Here is a 19,643-nt window from a genome sequence, read left to right on the forward strand (position 1 = left end):
CATGTCCTCTAGTTCTACCCAGGGGCGTATCTGGAATCCGGCGGTAGGGGGGGCCACAGCCAGAGAGGGGGGGCACATTTTTGCCTCCCTCCCCCCCCCCCCCCGCCCCGCCGCCGCCGCCGCCTCTCTCCACCCCCTCCCCGCCGTCAACCCTCCCCCGCTGCTTACTTTTGCTGGCGCCGAGGTCCGACCCGCAATCTCCGTTTTTCGTCTTCCTCCGTGGCCATGCTTCCAGGAAGTAATGCTGCAGTGCTGATTCGTTGAATCCAGTTCGGCGTCTGACGTCAGACGCCGAACTGGATTCAACGAATCAGCACTGCAGCATTACTTCCTGGAAGCATGGCCACGGAGGAAGACGAAAAACGGAGATTGCGGGTCGGACCTCGGCGCCAGCAAAAGTAAGCAGCGGGGGAGGGTTGACGGCGGGGAGGGGGGCCAGGGCGAAATCTGCGGGGGCCCAGGCCCCTGTGGCCCCACGCAGATACGCCCCTGGTTCTACCGCCTTCCCATCTCTGTAAAAGGTTCATTTGCGGATTAATACCTTTCAAATATTTGAACGTCTGTATCATATCACCCCTGTTTCTCCTTTCCTCCAGGGTATACATGTTCAGGTCAGCAAGTCTCTTCTCATATGTCTTGTAACGCAAATCCCATGCCATTCTCGTAGCTTTTCTTTGCACCGCTTCAATTCTTTTTACATCCTTAGCAAGATACGGCCTCCAAAACTGAACACAATACTGAAGGTGGGGCCTCTCCAACGACTTATACAGGGGCATCAACACCTCCTTTCTTCTGCTGGTCACACCTCTCTCTATACAGCCTAGCAACCTTCTAACTATGGCCACCGCCTTGTCACACTGTTTCGTCGCCTTCAGATCCTCAGATGCTATCACCCCAAGATCCCTCTACCCGTCCGTACATATCAGACTCTCACCACCTAACACATATGTCTCCCGTGGATTTCTACTCCCTAAGTGCATCACTTTGCATTTCATCTCATTGAATTTTAATTGCCAAACCTTAGACCATTCTTCTAGCTTCTGCAGATCCTTTTTCATGTTTTCCACTCCCTCCCGGGTGTCCACTCTGTTACAAATCTTAGTATCATTTGCAAATAGGCAAACTTTACCTTCTAACCCTTTGGCAATGTCACTCACAAATATATTGAACAGAATCGGCCCCAGCACCGATCCCTGACGCACTTCACTACTCACCTTTCCCTCATCCGAGCGAATTCCATTAACCACCACCCTCTGGCGTCTGTCCATCAACCAGTTCCTAATCCGGTTCACCAGGTCCTATCTTCAGCCTGTCCAGTTTATTTAAGAGCCTCCTGTGGGGAACTGTGTCAAAAGCTTTGCTGAAATCTAAGTAGATTACGTCTATAGCACGTCCCTGATTCAATTCTCCGGTCACCCAATCAAAGAATTCAATGAGATTCGTTTGGCACGATTTCCTTTGGTAAAACCATGTTGTCTCGGATCTTGCAACTTATTGGCTTCCAGGAAATTCACTATCCTTTCCTTCAGCATCGCTTCCATTACTTTTCCAATAACCGAAGTGAGGCTTACCGGCCTGTAGTTTCCAGCTTCTTTCCTATCACCACTTTTGTGAAGAGGGACCACATCCGCCGTTTTCCAATCCCTTGATTGTGGTATTCTTTGGCATAATCCACAGCCCTGCTTGGCCAGATCCTGATACTGCACCCCAAACAATAACCTTTTGTGCTTGTTTCACTTTGGGTATAACATACCTCAGATTATGTCTCTGATTTAAAGATCTCCTTACATGTCTACAAAAGCTGTAGAACTCAGTGAAAGTGCTTTCATCTGAAAACATAATTTGCTCCCACTGATCAGCTGTCCATTGCTTGTCCTTATGACAGAAAGCGAGCCAATCTGATATTTTTGACAACTTCGGTTTTCGAGCAGGCAGAAAAGATCAAAGTCTAGCACTGAATAATTTCCTGTGTGTTGTACTGTTGCTTATTTTTTCTTCAGTGGACTACCAGCAATTCTGGCTCTGATAACACTTGATGCTCTTGGGGAATGTTTAGCTGCCTTTATAATCACATTGTCCATTCATACATCTGTAGTTCTTGGTCGACCTCTGCGTGTCTGAGACAAACTGTTCAGCTTCTTTGCAATTGCTCTTATTGGTATCTTTTCTTTGTACAGAATTACGATCTGCGCACATTTCCAGCTCTTTCCCATGCACCATGCTGCTGTACACAAGTGAAAATCTGAAGCAAATCAAACTAAAGACATAAATACGTACAACATCTTATAAGCAGACATTGTATAGATGCATTATTCATTTTGTTGCACCTTGTAAAATAGTGTAAATTCAGTTTGTTTCTTTAACACATTTTTTAGTCAACTCAGCATCAAAATTTAATGGATATGTTTTTGTTACAGTCAAGTTAATCAAACCACACTAACGGTCTAAGAGAATATTAAACCTCTATTATCACTCACAGTTATGAATGCTATCTAATCTTACACTAACAACAAAAGCTTGATTATTCCAAAAATTAGACAAATAGGAATATTATACAGTGACACATACTTTTCATGCAGGAATGCAAAATCCAACATGCAATTATGAACAAAACAATTCTTACCAAGTGAGATTTATTAAAAAGATGGCTAACTCTATAAAAAGAAATTTAGCCCCCCAAAAATAAAGATTAGCCCAAAGTAGCCCAAAACAATATTAGTAACCAATGTGGTACTGTTGAAAACTTTTGGCCATGACTAAGTGGAATGGTTGGCATTTTTAGTCCACTCGAAATCTTTAATAAGGATAAACATTTCTGCAGAAAAGTCACACCTTTCTTTTCTTGTGAACTTTACATTCATTAATCTCTCTTTCAAAACTACATGTGTATTAAAAAAAACATGCATGACAGGCTAAAGAATATACTTATTTTGATTTTGTGTAGTCTACCCTGAGTAATATGTTTGTAGAACTAGTACAAGTAATGTATAATTAAGACACAAACTGGGCTTTAACATTATAAATTATTTTATAATCTAGGCATAAAATGAAAAAGAATGTATTACAAAGGACATAAAGACATCAGACTTTTCCTCCTTATTACAATACTGGTTGAACATACTGCAATATATTTCTATTTCAGTCTCTTCTGGGAATGTAGCCAAGACACCAAGCTGATTTTACAACTTTACTAGATTTAAAAAAAAAATGTGAAAGTAATCAGCATTACTAAGAGAAAGTGTGGATGTACTGTTGATATAAATTTAAATAAGTGCACAGAAAGATTCAAGTTTAAGAATGCTTGATTAAACCCGCAATGTTAAGTTCAGTGTCTTATGCCAGTCTTACTCCATTCTTTATTACACTTTCAAATCAAATGGAAATTCTGCTCCATACAAACTAATATATAAGTACACAATCTGGAAATCGTCCAAAGTGGGAAAAGCCTCCTTTGGAACACTATTACAAAAAGGCCATGGTTTTATGGACCTTTGGTACAACATGTAATCTGAGGAACACAAACTGGTAGATGTAGACAAAATCCTTTTTAAAGAACAAAGGTTTACTTTTAATGTGAATATAGTAGAACCAAATGGGTTACCTGTAAATGAATCAGCTGTGCCTGCTAGAAGCACACAGAGAAATCAGCCCATAATGGAAGAAAGCAAAAATGGAGGCTGTACTGATTCATATGTGAAAACAGATCATAAGAAAAGGTAAGAGAAGATGGCTGGGTGTTGCCCTGACTGGAAATAGGTGAGTGATAAGAAAGAGTCAGGGGAGTGCAGAATTTGGGGTAACAGTTCAGTTGAGAAACTCATGCAGATGATGGTGAAGAAAACTTATAGGAAATAGATGAGTGTGGGGATCTTTGAACTAAGTTGGATATTCAAGCTCTCATTAGCTACTGTCCACCTTGGACTATTGTAACCCTTTCTTTATTTATTAGGAGGTTCAGCTTGTTCAAAATACAGCAGCAATGATGGTAATGGGGAAATCTTGGAGAGAGAGGATCAGAGCCGCCGAGAAAGGGGGGCGGGGGGGGGGGGGGGGGGACAAAATTCCCCGGGCCTCCAAGGGGGGTCCGGCGCTGCAGTCCCAACCGCTCGGCCCTCGGCTCCGTCGTCGACCATCTGCCACCGGGCCGGGCCCCCTGCACTGAAATTACAGCGCCTCTCACCTCAGTGTGAAAGCGCTGCAGGCAGCAGCAGATCGCCTCCCTTCGGGCCTCCTTCCCTCCCTGTGTCCCACCCTCGTCCGACGTAACTTCCATGAGGGCGGGACACAGGGAGGGAAGGAGGCCCGAAGGGAGGCGATCTGCTGCTGCCTGCAATGCTTTCACATGGAGGTGAGAGGCGTTGTGATTTCAATGCAGGGGGCCCGGCCCAGTGGTGGACGGAGGGGGGCGGTGACCTCGGGGGGGGGGGGGGGGGGGCGGCCTTGCCCCAGGCCCGACCCAGTCTCTCGGTGGCCCTGGATAGGATTTCTCAACTGCAAAAGGGATTGCATTGGATGTCAGTTTTAGTTAAGCTCTGGTGGTATAAAAACACTGTCACAACATAACCAGTATAATACAGCACTTGATTTTTTATACCTGTAGTACTGCTCATAAACACAGGTAATCTGCTAGAGCCTAGAAGAGAATCCGATTCAACGCCCCCTTGGACTCAACCTATGGGACCACAAGTGTGAGAGAAGCAGGAATTTTCTTCTTATAGCTCAGGTTTTAGTTAGGTGGTTTCGCCTGTAACTGATTGGTTGTCTCAGGACTGGTGGTCATTAGCCTAATACTGCTGCTGTTGGTAATCTTTTCTCAGGATATTATAGTTGTGTATTTATGTGTGGCTCTTAGGTTTTTGTCAGGCTGTGCACCAATGGAAGGAATAATGCTAAAATGAAAGTATATTATTTACTATAGATATAAAAATAATATGGCAAATTGCAATTTGCAAAAAACTGTACACTAGCAAAAATATACTGATTTTATATATATAAAATCGGTATTTTTTGCTAGTGTACAGAGTTTTGCAACTTGCTTTACAATTTACCATATTGTTATTTTTGCATTATTCCTTTCATTGGTGCACAGCCTGACAAGAACCTAAGGGCCACATTTAGGTACTGATCATCCCCTTGTGCCAAACTTTTATGTTCCCTTACAAAGTACCTTATACCACCCAAGCACACCCAGTAACTCATGTACCACCTTCTGCCACTCATACACCACCCTTTCCCTAGCCAGTGGCACACAACTTACCCAGTTACTCGACACACATGAAATTATAGAGTCACATTCACCTAATTCAACTATTCTTTCAAGAAGCAAGTCTTTGTGTAATGCTTAGAGCATGCAATTTTCAAATTGTTGAGATCTACTGAGGAAAGTGTGAAGAAAAAAAAAAACTTTCCACGACAGAAGACCATGAGAGAGAGCCCATTTGGAAATATTTTAATGAAGTTTCTGTACCAATGGTTAAGAGAAGCATGGATACAAAAAAAAAAAAAAAAGGTGTGCAACAAAGAAATGCAAGGCCTGGATGCCCAAATGAGATAGTATCCTAATGAGAACTGTTCCTGCTTTGGATATACTTGAGGATGCATGTCTGAACATGAAGAATTTTCTAGTAAACAATCATATCATTTAAAAAGGAGCAGCTGTATTAATAACAAAAATGATAGAGAGAGGTGGCACTTTATAGACTCACTAACCAATTGAGGCATGAGCTTTCAAGAACTAGAATCCACTTCATGAGGTACATGGTTTTCATGAATTTGACAAAGTAGACTCTGGTACTTGAAAACTCATCCTTAATAAATTGGCTAGTTTATAAGGTGCTACTTGCCTCCATCATTCTTATATTATACAACGTATTTTCTTAAAAACAACCTGTCTGAGGGTCACGTGACATCATGAGCTGAGCTAGCAGCGTGGTGCCTCAGCTCCAAGACCCTCATCCCGTAAACAGCCTAATTTAACAGGGAGAAGTCCTTCAAAATTCGCTGAGCTAATTAATAACAGCGTATGGAAAAATATATCACGAAATCGCCAGCAACAATGACCCAGCGGCCGACCAATAAAGGAAAAAACAAGGCGAGCAGCGCAGAGGGCAAGATGGCGGAGGTAGGCCTCGAAGCAGCGGGGCCGAGTTTCACGGAGCAGCAGCTTTCCCAGTTGACCGGCGCAATGACGAGCGCTTGGGCTCTGAAATGGACAGCGCTAAATGATAAATTAGATAATCTCCAAATGGCAATGGATGGACTAGGCACTCGAACAAGCGACTTAGAAACGCGAGTCTCTGCAATAGAAGACGATACACGCAGCTATGGTCCCGACTTGCGAAATTTACAGCAACAGCTGAGAGAACAAGGGTTAAAAATCGAGGATTTGGAGAGCAGATCACGAAGGAACAATGTGCGCATTGTAGGGCTTACCGAACAATTACCGGAGCGCAACCTAGAGCCATGGCTGGAGGCTTGGTTGACAAAGGAATTGGCCCTAACAGATTCGGCGGGTCCGTTGGTGATTGAGCGCGCACATCGCGTGGGAAGAAAGCTGGAGATAAATGCTAAGCCCAGGGTAGTAGTGGCAAAAATTTTAAACTACAAACACAAGCTTGAAATTCTCCAGGGCTTCAAGATACGGAGAGATTCATTGAAATATGGAGGACAGAATATACTGATTTTTCAGGATTACACCCAAGCAGTACAGGAGCAGAGAAGAAGATTCCATCCAATCTGCTCAAAGCTGGCAGCAAAAAAGATAAAGTTCGCTCTGCAATATCCCGCGAAACTACGGGTGCAAGTGCAAGACCGCTGGCAGACCTTTCAAACAGCAACAGAAGCCGAGAAAAAGCTTAATGAACACCACATGTTGGCAGAGTCCTGAATTTTAATAGTCCTCAATGGTGGAATTGAGAAAACTGTTTAATACCTGGTCTCTACTTGTTGCTGACGGAGAACTGGGACTGGAGGACGGCAAGGTGTACAGATACCAGCAGAGAGGTGCAAAAAGAATCTGGTGGATCTGTTTGAAAATATTCGAGTTTTTGGGTTAACTACTGGTTTATATTAACTATTAGTTTTGAACTACTCTTAAGTTTCACAAGTGCAGAGCAGGACTTTATATTTAACCTGTTCAGGACTGGTGGATGAAAGGGGAGGAAATTGCATCACCATGTCTGGCAAAACAATGAATGCAAAACGAGGATAACTGACAGCCCTTTCAAATAATTGTGGCAGTAGAGAATATGCTTAATGCAAACAATATGCTGGTGGTGTTCAGTAATACATGCTCCTTTATGAGGGAACAGGGAAAACTACCCACCAACGGGCTGGCCAGTTGCTGAAGAGTTTAACTCGAGACTGGATGTTCGTAGAATACATGATTATTATTAACAGTGCAGTGCTAGCGAGATGATATGTTCTAAATGGTTAAATTTGTTTACCGGGTTTACAAATATATTGCATTTGCTGCTATTTAAGGGTTTAAGAAAATTTAATAATATCTAAGGTTATAGTATTGTGGGAGCTGAGAGATGGTGTATGCCCTCCCTGGTGCAGGTTCTTAGGGTGCCGGGGAGAGCGGGAGAAATGTTAAAAAGGTTAAGTCTGGCAAATACATATTCGTAGGAGTTTACTTGCAGAATATAATTTGCATAACAAGTGAGATGGAGTAGATGGGAGAGAAGGGGTGGATCATTAATATTTGGCTCAATAAGAAGGAGGCATATCACTTAAGAGTAGTATTGGTTGGTTGGGTGCGGGATGGGGGGGAGGCGTTAAAAGTGACTAGATCTCGCAGAGGGATAGTAGGGGAACGAAGGGGAGTTTGGTTGGGATGCTTCGGGGAGGGACGGGAAGGGAGTTGGGAGGGATTTTTAGAAAACGTGCGCCAGACAGGAAGAAAAAGATTGAATCTTATGCAAAAGCAAATTATTATGATGTGTGTGTTAGGGAGGATTTTGATGTCTTACACGGGGGGGGACCGGAGGCTGGGCTGGATCCCCCTGGACATGGTGTTAAGTAAGTGGGGTTAATTAACACTACTTGTAGGAAACATGGTTAAGATAGTTACGTGGAATGTGGGGGGTATTCATTCCCCCATAAAAAGATCTAAAATACTGCAGTATCTACAACGTATTAAGGCAGATATAGTGTTTCTGCAGGAGACGCATCTGTCGGAGAGTGAACATGCTAAATTAGCAAAATGGTGGGTGGGGGAGTGTGTGGCTTCAGAGGCAGTAGGCCGCAAAAGAGGAGTGGCCATTTTAATCAGAAAAGGGGTGGCAATGCAACTTAATAACATCATGAAAGATCCGGACGGACGCTTTATTTTTTGCCGGGCGACAATAAACAGACAGCAGTTGCTCCTGGGAAGTATATATGCCCCAAACCAGCTTGACCTTAAATTTTATAAGAACTTAGTAGCGATTTTATCTAAGATAGAATCTATACCTTTGGTGTTAGGGGGAGATTTTAATATGGCTTGGAATCCTCAGATGGATAGATCTAATCCCCCGTCAGGGCAAGGGTCAATGAAGGTGAGGGGACTGCCAGATTTCTGCTCAATACTTGACCTTATAGACGTATGGCGAGTCCTACATCCGTCAGACAGGGAATATACGCATCAGTCTAGAGCTCATGAAACTCATTCCAGGATTGACTACTTGTTGGTCTCGCGAGAGAGTTTCTCGGATGTAGTTGGAGCTGAAATTGGCCCTTGCATAATTTCAGATCATGCAGCGGTGTCGATGTCATGGAAAGTGGGGATTCAAGAGGGAAAGGGGAGAGGTTGGTCTTTTCCTAGTTATCTTTACAAAGATGGAAACTTTAGGGAGTTTCTTGTAAATAAGTGGAAGGACTATTCACACAATAATGAAGAGATGAAAGATAGGGCCACTTTATTCTGGGAGGCTGCAAAAGCGGTTTTGAGAGGGGACATAATAAGTTATGTTAGTCACCACAAGAAAGCCAGAGATAATTAAATTTTACGCTTGGAAAAACAATTATTTGGTTTACGAAAAACATTTGGAGAACAGCCTACTCCCCAGATTAGACAAAACATTATAAATGTCCAGACTACGTTGAATACTTTACTACACGACAGGGCAGTTAAGTCGCAGGCATATTATAAATTTCAACTTTATAAATATGGAAATAAAGGGGGCAAACTGCTGGCGAAGCTGATTAATTCCAAGAACACGTCCAGACATATTTTAACCATTAGAGATGAAGGGGGTATACTGCGTCATGCAGATAAGGAGATAAGAGATGTTTTTCAAAGGTTTTTTCAGCAATTATATAACCCAGGAGAGGAGAGTGGCCTTAGTGAAGCCCTTTATTTGGAAAATGTTTTACTACCACACATTAAGCAAGAAGAATGTAAGGTCTTGAACGCTCCCATAAGTAGTGATGAGGTGAGCTGGGCCATAGGAAGTTGCAAGGTAAAGCTCCGGGCCCAGATGGCTTAAGGGCAGAATTTTACAAATTGTTGGGGGATTCCATAGTGCCATCTTTAACTGAGGCATTTAATTCTTGGGTGGAACAAGGCCAGCTACCAAAACACCTTAACTTAGCCCAGATAATAGTACTGCCTAAACCAAAAAGAGATCACATCCTGGTAACATCTTATAGGCCAATCTCGCTTCTTAACCAGGAAGTAAAATTATTTGCAAAAATTTTGGCGAACAGGTTGGGACGTGTGCTTCCAGGTGTCATCCACGAGGCACAAGTGGGATTTGTTCAGGGGAGGTCGGTAACACGGAACCTTAGATGTATTTTAGCCTCCCTAGAACGTTTAGAGAACACAGGTGACCCGTCAATTATGATCAGCTTTGATGCCGAAAAGGCATTTGATCGGGTGGAATGGCCTTTTTTGTTTTCTACCCTAGATAAATATGGATTTCAGGGGCGGTTTATGAGGGCGATAGCAGTTCTGTATGAGGCGCCACAAGCTAGGCTGTGGGTGAATGGGATGCACTCTGAAGTATTTAATGTTCAGCGGGGTACTCGGCAGGGTTGCCCGCTTTCACCCTTACTTTTCGCATTATATATGGATCCTTTGATCCGCGATATTTACTCTTGTATGACAATTAGTGGGGTGAAGTTTGGAGAACGAGAATTTAAAGTGGCAGCCTTTGCTGATGACCTGCTAGTGGTGCTTACTAATCCCCGGGAGTCACTGGGAGACTTGTTGGAAATATTTTCAGAATTTGGGGCATACTCAGGATTTAAAATTAATTATGACAAATCAGAAGCGCTGGCTATTACGGCAGAGACCCGTAGAACATGGGTGGGACAGTTTCCACTGCGATGGGTGGAGAACTCCTTTCGTTATCTGGGTATATTACTGACTGCAAGGACAGTGGAACTATATAGAATAAACATACAATGGTTGTTAGAGAAAACAAAACAGCAATTGGATGCTTGGAAGGCGTTAACACTGTCACTGTCAGGTCGACTGTGCTTGGTACGCATGGTTATTCTCCCTAGATGGCTATATGTCATGCAAACATTGCCATTAAAACTATTACAGAAAGATATACGACTGTTTTATCGTTTGGCGACGAGGTTTTGTTGGGCATATAAAAAGGCAAAGATTCGGTTGCCCTTACTCTTGGGGGGGTGGAAGCAAGGTGGCATGGGATTACCTAATATTAAATTATATAACATAGCATGTAACTTGAGACAAGTACGTGATTGGATTTGTTTCTCTGAATATCATACACCCTTGGGCATAGAAAGGGAATTGTTTAAACCTTACCAACTGGTCTCGTTGTTGCATGGGGATGGTGCAACACTGGCACAAATGGGAGGTAAATCTGTACTTCTGGGACCTGTACGGGATGCATGGAGATTCTTGGGGAAACACCTGGGAGGTGATCCACAGGTGTCGGAACTCTTAACGATTAGAGGGAATCCTATGTTTGGACCCGAACAGGAAAATCCAGTATTCGTGCGGTGGGAAGCACAAGGATTCAATAACTTGGGGACAGTGGTAAGCCACACAGGAGAGCCTAGACTTTTAAACCGGCTGTTCCCTCAGGAATCCATTCGGTGGGGTGACACCTTTGCACACTGTCAGCTGAAACACTATGTTCACTCTCTCGATAAGGTGGCACTTCAGTTTCGCTTAGGAGAGAGAATTTTAACCCTATTTGCCGAAGTCTCTAGTGAGGCCCCCTCCATTTCTAATCTACAGAAGAAACTTTGGGCATTAGTGCCTGAAAAGGAGCTGGTTCAGCTTAAGAGACGTTGGGAGGTAGATGTAGGTCAAGATCTGGCTTCTTGGGATATTGCAGCGCATCTTAAGAACATTACACAATTAATTACTGGTGCAGGATATAGAGAGTGCGCATACAGAGTTATACACAGAGCATACTTCTCACAAGTTCAGCTATTCCGAGCAGGTGGAATAAAGACACCCACTTGCTTGAAGTGCAACTTAGCTGATAATTCTTTATATCATGGGTTTTGGGGATGTCCGCTTATAAGATGTTTTTGGAAGAGGGTGGTGGCATTTCTTTCTCTTATGATGCCGAAATGTGTACAGGGAACGCCTGCCCAGGTGGTGCTTGATTGTCCGGACACATTTAGAGGGCTTAGAGCGGGTGAAGCCTTGCTGTGTCGCAAGCTTTGCTTGATAGCAAGAAAGTGCATCTTGCAAAAATGGGCTTCACAAGACAAGCCAGAATACTGGCACTGGCGAAACCAAGTACATCAGGTAATTACTTGGGAAGCACAAGAAGCTAGAGGTTCTTATAAACGTAAGCTCCGATTTCTTGGGATTTGGAACCCCTACTTGGCCAAGATAACACAACAGGGAAGAAGTCTAATCCTTAATAAATTATGATTGATATTATACTTAATGCTGGTGCACGGTGAGGAAAACATTATATGGGAATATAGGGAGGGTGGAGGGGTAGAGGAAGGGAGGGGGATATATGGGTTCAAATATAATGAAAACGATTTATGTTGTCAGGGTGATATACCAGCAGAATATACTGTATATATGTTATTTTGGTGTTAGTGGTTTTGTAATTTGTTGTCACTAAAAAACTGTTGAATACTAATGGGGGGGGAGGGGGGGGAGGGGGTATGGAATGGGGAAGCTCAAATAGGGGGGGGGGGAATCTTGATGGCGTTTTGTATTATAAAGGAACACTTGATGGGTTGTTACTAGGTTATATATTTTGTATCACCAGATGGCTGTATGTTTCCTTAGTCAAGTCATCAATAAAAATTGTTGAAATATAAAAACAACCTGTCTTCCCTAGCCATTACTTTTGTGTGGGCTTCTGAAGTTACTTCTTCCAATCTCATAACTGAAGAAAATACAATTGTTTACAATACTATTTTAATGCAGTTAAATAGGCATACCTTCTTTTTACAGCTTCATTTTTTAAAGTTCAGAATCTTCCTGTTTAATGATTTATACAGTGGGGGAAATAAGTATTTGATCCCTTGCTGATTTTGTAAGTTTGCCCACTGACAAAGACATGGGCAGCCCATAATTGAAGGGTAGGTTATTGGTAACAGTGAGAGATAGCACATCACAAATTAAATCCGGAAAATCACATTGTGGAAAGTATATGAATTTATTTGCATTCTGCAGAGGGAAATAAGTATTTGATCCCCCACCAACCAGTAAGAGATCTGGCCCCTACAGACCAGGTAGATGCTCCAAATCAACTCGTTACCTGCATGACAGACAGCTGTCGGCAATGGTCACCTGTATGAAAGACACCTGTCCACAGACTCAGTGAATCAGTCAGACTCTAACCTCTACAAAATGGCCAAGAGCAAGGAGCTGTCTAAGGATGTCAGGGACAAGATCATACACCTGCACAAGGCTGGAATGGGCTACAAAACCATCAGTAAGACGCTGGGTGAGAAGGAGACAACTGTTGGTGCCATAGTAAGAAAATGGAAGAAGTACAAAATGACTGTCAATCAACAAAGATCTGGGGCTCCACGCAAAATCTCACCTCGTGGGGTATCCTTGATCATGAGGAAGGTTAGAAATCAGCCTACAACTACAAGGGGGGAACTTGTCAATGATCTCAAGGCAGCTGGGACCACTGTCACCACGAAAACCATTGGTAACACATTACGACATAACGGATTGCAATCCTGCAGTGCCCGCAAGGTCCCCCTGCTCCGGAAGGCACATGTGACGGCCCGTCTGAAGTTTGCCAGTGAACACCTGGATGATGCCGAGAGTGATTGGGAGAAGGTGCTGTGGTCAGATGAGACAAAAATTGAGCTCTTTGGCATGAACTCAACTCGCCGTGTTTGGAGGAAGAGAAATGCTGCCTATGACCCAAAGAACACCGTCCCCACTGTCAAGCATGGAGGTGGAAATGTTATGTTTTGGGGGTGTTTCTCTGCTAAGGGCACAGGACTACTTCACCGCATCAATGGGAGAATGGATGGGGCCATGTACCGTACAATTCTGAGTGACAACCTCCTTCCCTCCTCCAGGGCCTTAAAAATGGGTCGTGGCTGGGTCTTCCAGCACGACAATGACCCAAAACATACAGCCAAGGCAACAAAGGAGTGGCTCAGGAAGAAGCACATTAGGGTCATGGAGTGGCCTAGCCAGTCACCAGACCTTAATCCCATTGAAAACTTATGGAGGGAGCTGAAGCTGCGAGTTGCCAAGCGACAGCCCAGAACTCTTAATGATTTAGAGATGATCTGCAAAGAGGAGTGGACCAAAATTCCTCCTGACATGTGTGCAAACCTCATCATCAACTACAGAAGACGTCTGACCGCTGTGCTTGCCAACAAGGGTTTTGCCACCAAGTATTAGGTCTTGTTTGCCAGAGGGATTAAATACTTATTTCCCTCTGCAGAATGCAAATAAATTCATATACTTTCCACAATGTGATTTTCCGGATTTAATTTGTGATGTGCTATCTCTCACTGTTACCAATAACCTACCCTTCAATTATGGGCTGCTCATGTCTTTGTCAGTGGGCAAACTTACAAAATCAGCAAGGGATCAAATACTTATTTCCCCCACTGTATATGATTAAAATGGCTTTAATTTAAACTAAATTCAGCCTTGCTTTCTGTCTAGTGGTTTAAATTGATTTGATGAAAATCAAAATCACCCTGCTATGGATATCCACGATAAAACGCCATTCAAAAAATTTGAGCTTCTGTTCATTGCACTTAAATAAAACAAAGTTTATAAAGCAAGTTGAAAAATACCTTACCTTGAATGAGCTTTTAATTTCATTTCTTCCTTTGCTACCGATGCACTATTAGTTTCTTCAGTAGTCTGTGATAATCTCTCTGTGTTTTCATGGGGCTGCCTTGACTTCTCATTTCTCTTATGTTGACTTGGGAATCCCATTTCCTCTTGTCGTTCACTTTCTGTTCTCAACTGTGAACCTGAGTTGCATTCTAGGCACTTGGAGGGATTAGAACTTTTCTGCTCTTGAATATCAGAGTCTCTTTCTGCTAACAAAGCAGGGGAATTCTCAAGTTTTAATGCCTCTTGAGCAGAAATAGCACAATCCATTTTATCTATATGGTCCTTTTCTTTAACCTTTACTAAACTATAGGAAGCATTTATAACTTTATGTGGAGAATGCCTACGTTTTAAACGTTCAGTGCTTTCTTCCCTGCTATCTTCACAGCTACCACAGCAAACACAAGAGTTAATTAGACAATTTGTAGCAGCAACACTAAGCTTGTGAGATTCACCATCATCTGTTAAGGAATCAGAAGGTACAGGAGTACAATTACTTCCCACCTCTGATGTAGTTACTGGGGATTCTGAAGAGGACAGAGATTTAGGATTAAAAATTACAGTTGCAGATATTTTCATTCCACCTGTTCTGTGAGCTATAATTTCTGCAGTCTCTGCATCATCGCCACTGGCATCCCAGCCATTGAGATATAATTGTGGTTCAGGAGCTTCTAAACAAGTGCAAGAATTATGAACAGAGGTGCTAGTCATTTGCATTTTACTTTCTTCAATATTGTTATTATTGCTTATATCACTTTCCACCTCCTTCAAAGATCTATTAGCAGCTGGTTGACCATTTTGGAAAATTAACCTCTCTTTGTACTGCACAGACTGTTTTAACTTATGACCAGAATTATTAACCCAAACCAATATGCTTTCTGATTCTAACCCTGCAAAAGTTTCGCCAGTTCCGTCAAGGTCATCCATAACAAATACTCTCTCTTCTTCATCAGTTAGATTGTCAAGACGTTGCCTGTTTGGTGAGGCCTCTGTGCTTGAATTATGACTAACTCCAGGTCTGTGAGCAGGAGACTGGCAGACACTTGGTGGAGAAAGGAGAGATGACATCTCATCTCCCACCCTATGGACCATCATATTTAGCTGTTCTAGCTCTTGTTCATCATACTGCATAGAACAAGCTAATTCAACTTCTGTATTTTGAACTTTTGAAGAAAGCTTCTTATCAGCTGGCAATGCTGCCACCAAAACAGGTGTAATGGCAGTGGGCACTTCAGGTTCTGTTCTGACTGGGAACTCCACATCTTGGGATATACAGAGGTTGCGTTCAAGGGTATGTAATTCCTCTTCAGTTAAAGTCTGTAGAAGATCCCTACAAATGTTAAAAAAATATATTTTATACACCAAATTTAGAATTTGCAGCATACAAGCTCTTGTATGACTGGTAGATTTAGTAGCAGAATTTAACATAAGTATATCTTAATCTAAATCAATTAATTCTGAATGTTATATTGGAAAATAGAACAAGTAAAACAACTGTTACTTGCTGCAGATAACACAACCCCCCCCCCCCCTCTTTACTAAGCCACGTGGCAATGCCAACACAGCCCATTCAAAGAGAATGAACTGGCATTAGCACCTGTAAAGACTGCAGATATGACACATCCACAACTGAATCAATGATGGCCTTGATAATATTATTTAAAATCCAAGACTTGTACAACAGAGGTAAAGCATTGTTGTCCATTGCTTATTAATTTATAAAACTAGGATATGCCTGCACATTGGCTCCTTTAATAGTGTAATCCTCATTAAAAAAAAAAAAACCCAAAACAGTTTTATACTGGATGGAACGTTCCTGTTGTGCCATTTCTGCTATACTGTATATTGTGTTTATTAATGCACGCAGCTCAATGGGAAGTAAGACTGTGAATTCATTCACTGACTCTTTTAAATCTTTAGGAACGTTAGCAAGTTGTTTTTTCCAGACTACTTTAGAAAAATCAAAAATGAAAGAAAAAATTCATTGTTTTCACATAAAAGTACATTTCAGCTTTCTCAGTGATATAAGTATTTTAAAGTGGGATAATTTAAATGAATTTTAATGAAAATTCAGGCCAGATGTTTTCACATTGCTGGTTCTAAACTCTCACTGTCCTGCCAATTATAAATGAATACTGGTATAAGGTACAATAATGTATGTAGAAAATTCACAATGTAAGTGCTCAAAGGGGTACTCTTTTACCCCAATAGTATGTAAAGAAAATATACAGAATCACATATCTGTAACAGGTGCTACATATATGTATCATGTGACATTTGCTGCTTTTGTGTGGAAAAGCTTTAAAAGGCATGTGTGGCAGTTTCCTGCAAAATGCCAGCACCTCAGTTTTACATCTAGCGGAGCTTGAAGAGAAAGAGAATTCCATTGTGCTGGCAGTGGTGGCTCCTCCATCTCTGACTGGTGGTGTCTGGGGATCCCTTCCAGCTATACTACTCTGTCTAATAGTTGCTCCTGCAGTACTTTGCACGGCAATCTAGTACAGCAGTTTTGCTGCCCACCCAAATTTTAGTGCTCTCTAGGTAGAGCCATCCTGAAGATGTACATCAATTAGGAACACTAGCATTCCCAACCTCCTGCACAAGGTACAGTTTGCTCTTGTTTCAAAACACTGACAGTGGCCATTCTGGTGAGTGGGGGCAGTGGAGCATAGTTGAAGATTGAAAGAGGATGTTAAAGCAAGAAACTGAGAAGCGTAAGAGTCAGAGGGATCATTAGCATGAATGTTAAAATCCCCAAGAATGAGGGAAGGAGATGAAGGTTCAAGAAAGAAGGAAAGCCAGGTATCAAAGTCAGTGAGAAAGGAAGAAAGGGACTTATCAGGGAGGTCGGATAAATGACTGCTACTCAGAGAGGCAGAGGAGTGAATAGACGGATGGAGTGGACTTCAAAGGAAGAAAAACAGCGAGACTGAAGTGGAAGAAGAGGTTGAAATCTACAAGAGGGTGAAAGCAGTAGCCCGACACCACCCTCCATGGCATAGGGCCGCGACTGAAGCAGAGTCTTCAGGGTAAAGCCAAGTTTCAGTTAGGGAAAGCAGATGGAGAGTATGAGAGATAAAGAGGTCATGGATGTAGGAAAATTTGTTACAGACAGAGCGGGCATTCCATAGAGCACAAGAGAAAGGCAGGGAAGAAGGGGGGAGGAGAGGAACAGAAATTAGATTGGAGATATCACGGTGTGACCTGCACAAATAGGATGAGAGCTGATGTGGAGGACCAGGATTGGGATTAATGTCCCCAGAAGAGCAGGAGAAGGAGCAAGAAAGTAAGGAGAAGAGTAGGAGAGGTATGACGACAGCGACGAAGGCGAGATGTACTCAGAGAGAAAGGAGATTGATAAATGGAAGAAGGAAATGTCGAAGGTTGAGAGCTGAGAAAAAAGGAAGAGGAAAAAAGAGATGGTGAGATGATGAATACAGAGGGTGGACAATGTGTTCCTGCAGTGTACAGTGGTTTCAGATAGAGAAACAGATTAGGAAGGGACAGTACCAAGAAGAAAAAGTGTACTGAAGCCATAAGTAGTAACTGGGAGAAAAATAAATGTAAAGAGAAAAATGCCCCGGCGCGGCACCTAGAGCGGAGGCCCTGAGTGGATTGGAGTGGACCTGGGAGTCACTCCGGAGAAGGCTGTAAAGGATATGCAGATGAGCTGCAAGTTGTTCTCAGCACCTGAAAGGCAGCCGGTAGCAGAGCTGGGCACCTCTCAGCCGAGGAAAGGCTTACCAGGGGTTAGGTCAAAGCCTGCATTCGTCCCCCTGAGGGTCGCCTGATCCTAGTCAAAAAGCACCTGGAAACCATGGGCACCTAGGGCGAGGGCCCTGGGAAGATCGGGGTGGACCTGGGAGTCACCCCGGATACAGCTGTGAGGATATGCAGAAGGCCTGCAAGTCCTCCACAGCACCTGGTGGGAGCGCTGGGCTCCTAGAGCGGAGGCCCTGAGAGTAACATTATAGACATTAATTCTATAACTGTGTTTGTGCAGTTATGCACATAAAAGAACCAATTAGCACCACATACATGCACAAAAGCACTTATGTGCTATTCTATAAGGTAGCACGTAAGTGCTACGCAAGGGCGGGCCATGTTATGTATATTGCATGGTGCACCAATTTATGCCAGTCACGGACCTGGCACAAGTGGCTGCACATAAATGTAGATCATAAGAAGTATTTGGGAAAAATGCTTCTTAGAGGCATCTACTATCAAACTTCTGAGATGTCAAGGGTGGTAAGGAAGAAGCAGTAGTGCAAGAAGTGTAGGATGTTGATCTTTAAAGAACATCATTTTTTATTATTTCTGAAAAAAGTTTCCTTCACTGCAAAGACAAGTCTATGAGCCTTTTCTGCATATTCTCACGAAGACATGACACAAAGCCATGAGAATCTTGGGTATCAATAGTCATAAAAGCAATTTTTAAAAGCATTGTATGTCTAAACTCTCTTCACTCTTCTTCTTCATCAAATGACTGAAATCAGTTTCTTTTTAGAGAAAGTTTAGAGGAATTCCTGGGTCTGCTTTCAGGATTATATGCATGTATACATGCTGAGATGCTACAGAGGAATGGTGCATAGCATTTTGGTAATGCTTCTTCTCAAAGGGATCTAGAGCCTGTAATTCACATCCAGGGGTCACAAAAGCACAAATTTCTAAGGCAAAATTAGACCACCACAATTTGGTGGGGTAATAGGAGAGTCAACCATTATCCTCCAGCTTTGCTCCTTCAACCAGAAATCGGTCCACGGTCCTCTTTATTCAGCATCCGTTACTTTAACAAGCAGTCCAGTCCACAATCCACTCTAGTACTCCAATAAAAGGCGAGTCCACGCTTCCCTGTAGCACTCTAGCAAAAGGTCAATCCCCACATCTGGCAACAGTCTCCGGCATAACAGTCTCTCACCTTCAAAAAGGGAGAGATCAATTTCCAACTCTTTAGGCTCACTGATTGTAGAGTCTTAACCTTTCCCAGTTAAGGTGAGTCTGGGATCCCAAGTAATCACTCAATTTTTGGTCCTCTAAAGTCCTGGGGTAAGCAGTTATCCTCTCCCCTATCCATTTCATGGCGTAGCAGGATCCTTTTCTCTTTTCCCAGGGTTTTGACTTATACTGAGACTTATAAGTGCATTCACTCTGCAATCCTCTCACTAGCTCTCCACCCTCATCTCTCCCTACACTTCCTCCCAGGAACTCCGTTCACTACGCAAATCTCTCCTATATTGCACCCTTCTCTCCATCGCTAACTCCAGACTCCGTTCCTTTTGTCTCGCTGCATCTTATGCCTGGAATGGGCTTCCTGAGCCATTACGACTAGCTCCATCCCTGGCCGCCTTCAAATCCGGGCTAAAGGCCTACCTGTTTGATGCTG

The 19,643-nt window shown here is 42.9% G+C and overlaps 1 protein-coding gene across 2 annotated transcripts in view; it reads right to left on the reverse strand.

Moving 5' to 3' along the window:
• Nucleotides 1–19,643, reverse strand: part of ZFYVE28 (zinc finger FYVE-type containing 28) — a 382,583-nt gene that overhangs the window by 105,574 nt on the left and 257,366 nt on the right. For both annotated transcript variants that reach the window (XM_030191112.1, XM_030191110.1), the window contains exon 8: nucleotides 14,223–15,590. In XM_030191112.1, the coding sequence (XP_030046972.1) occupies nucleotides 14,223–15,590 (1,368 nt within the window). The remainder of the gene's footprint in view (nucleotides 1–14,222; nucleotides 15,591–19,643) is intronic.

Source organism: Microcaecilia unicolor, chromosome 2 (genome assembly GCF_901765095.1).
Source record: "Microcaecilia unicolor chromosome 2, aMicUni1.1, whole genome shotgun sequence".
Lineage (NCBI taxonomy): Eukaryota > Metazoa > Chordata > Amphibia > Gymnophiona > Siphonopidae > Microcaecilia > Microcaecilia unicolor.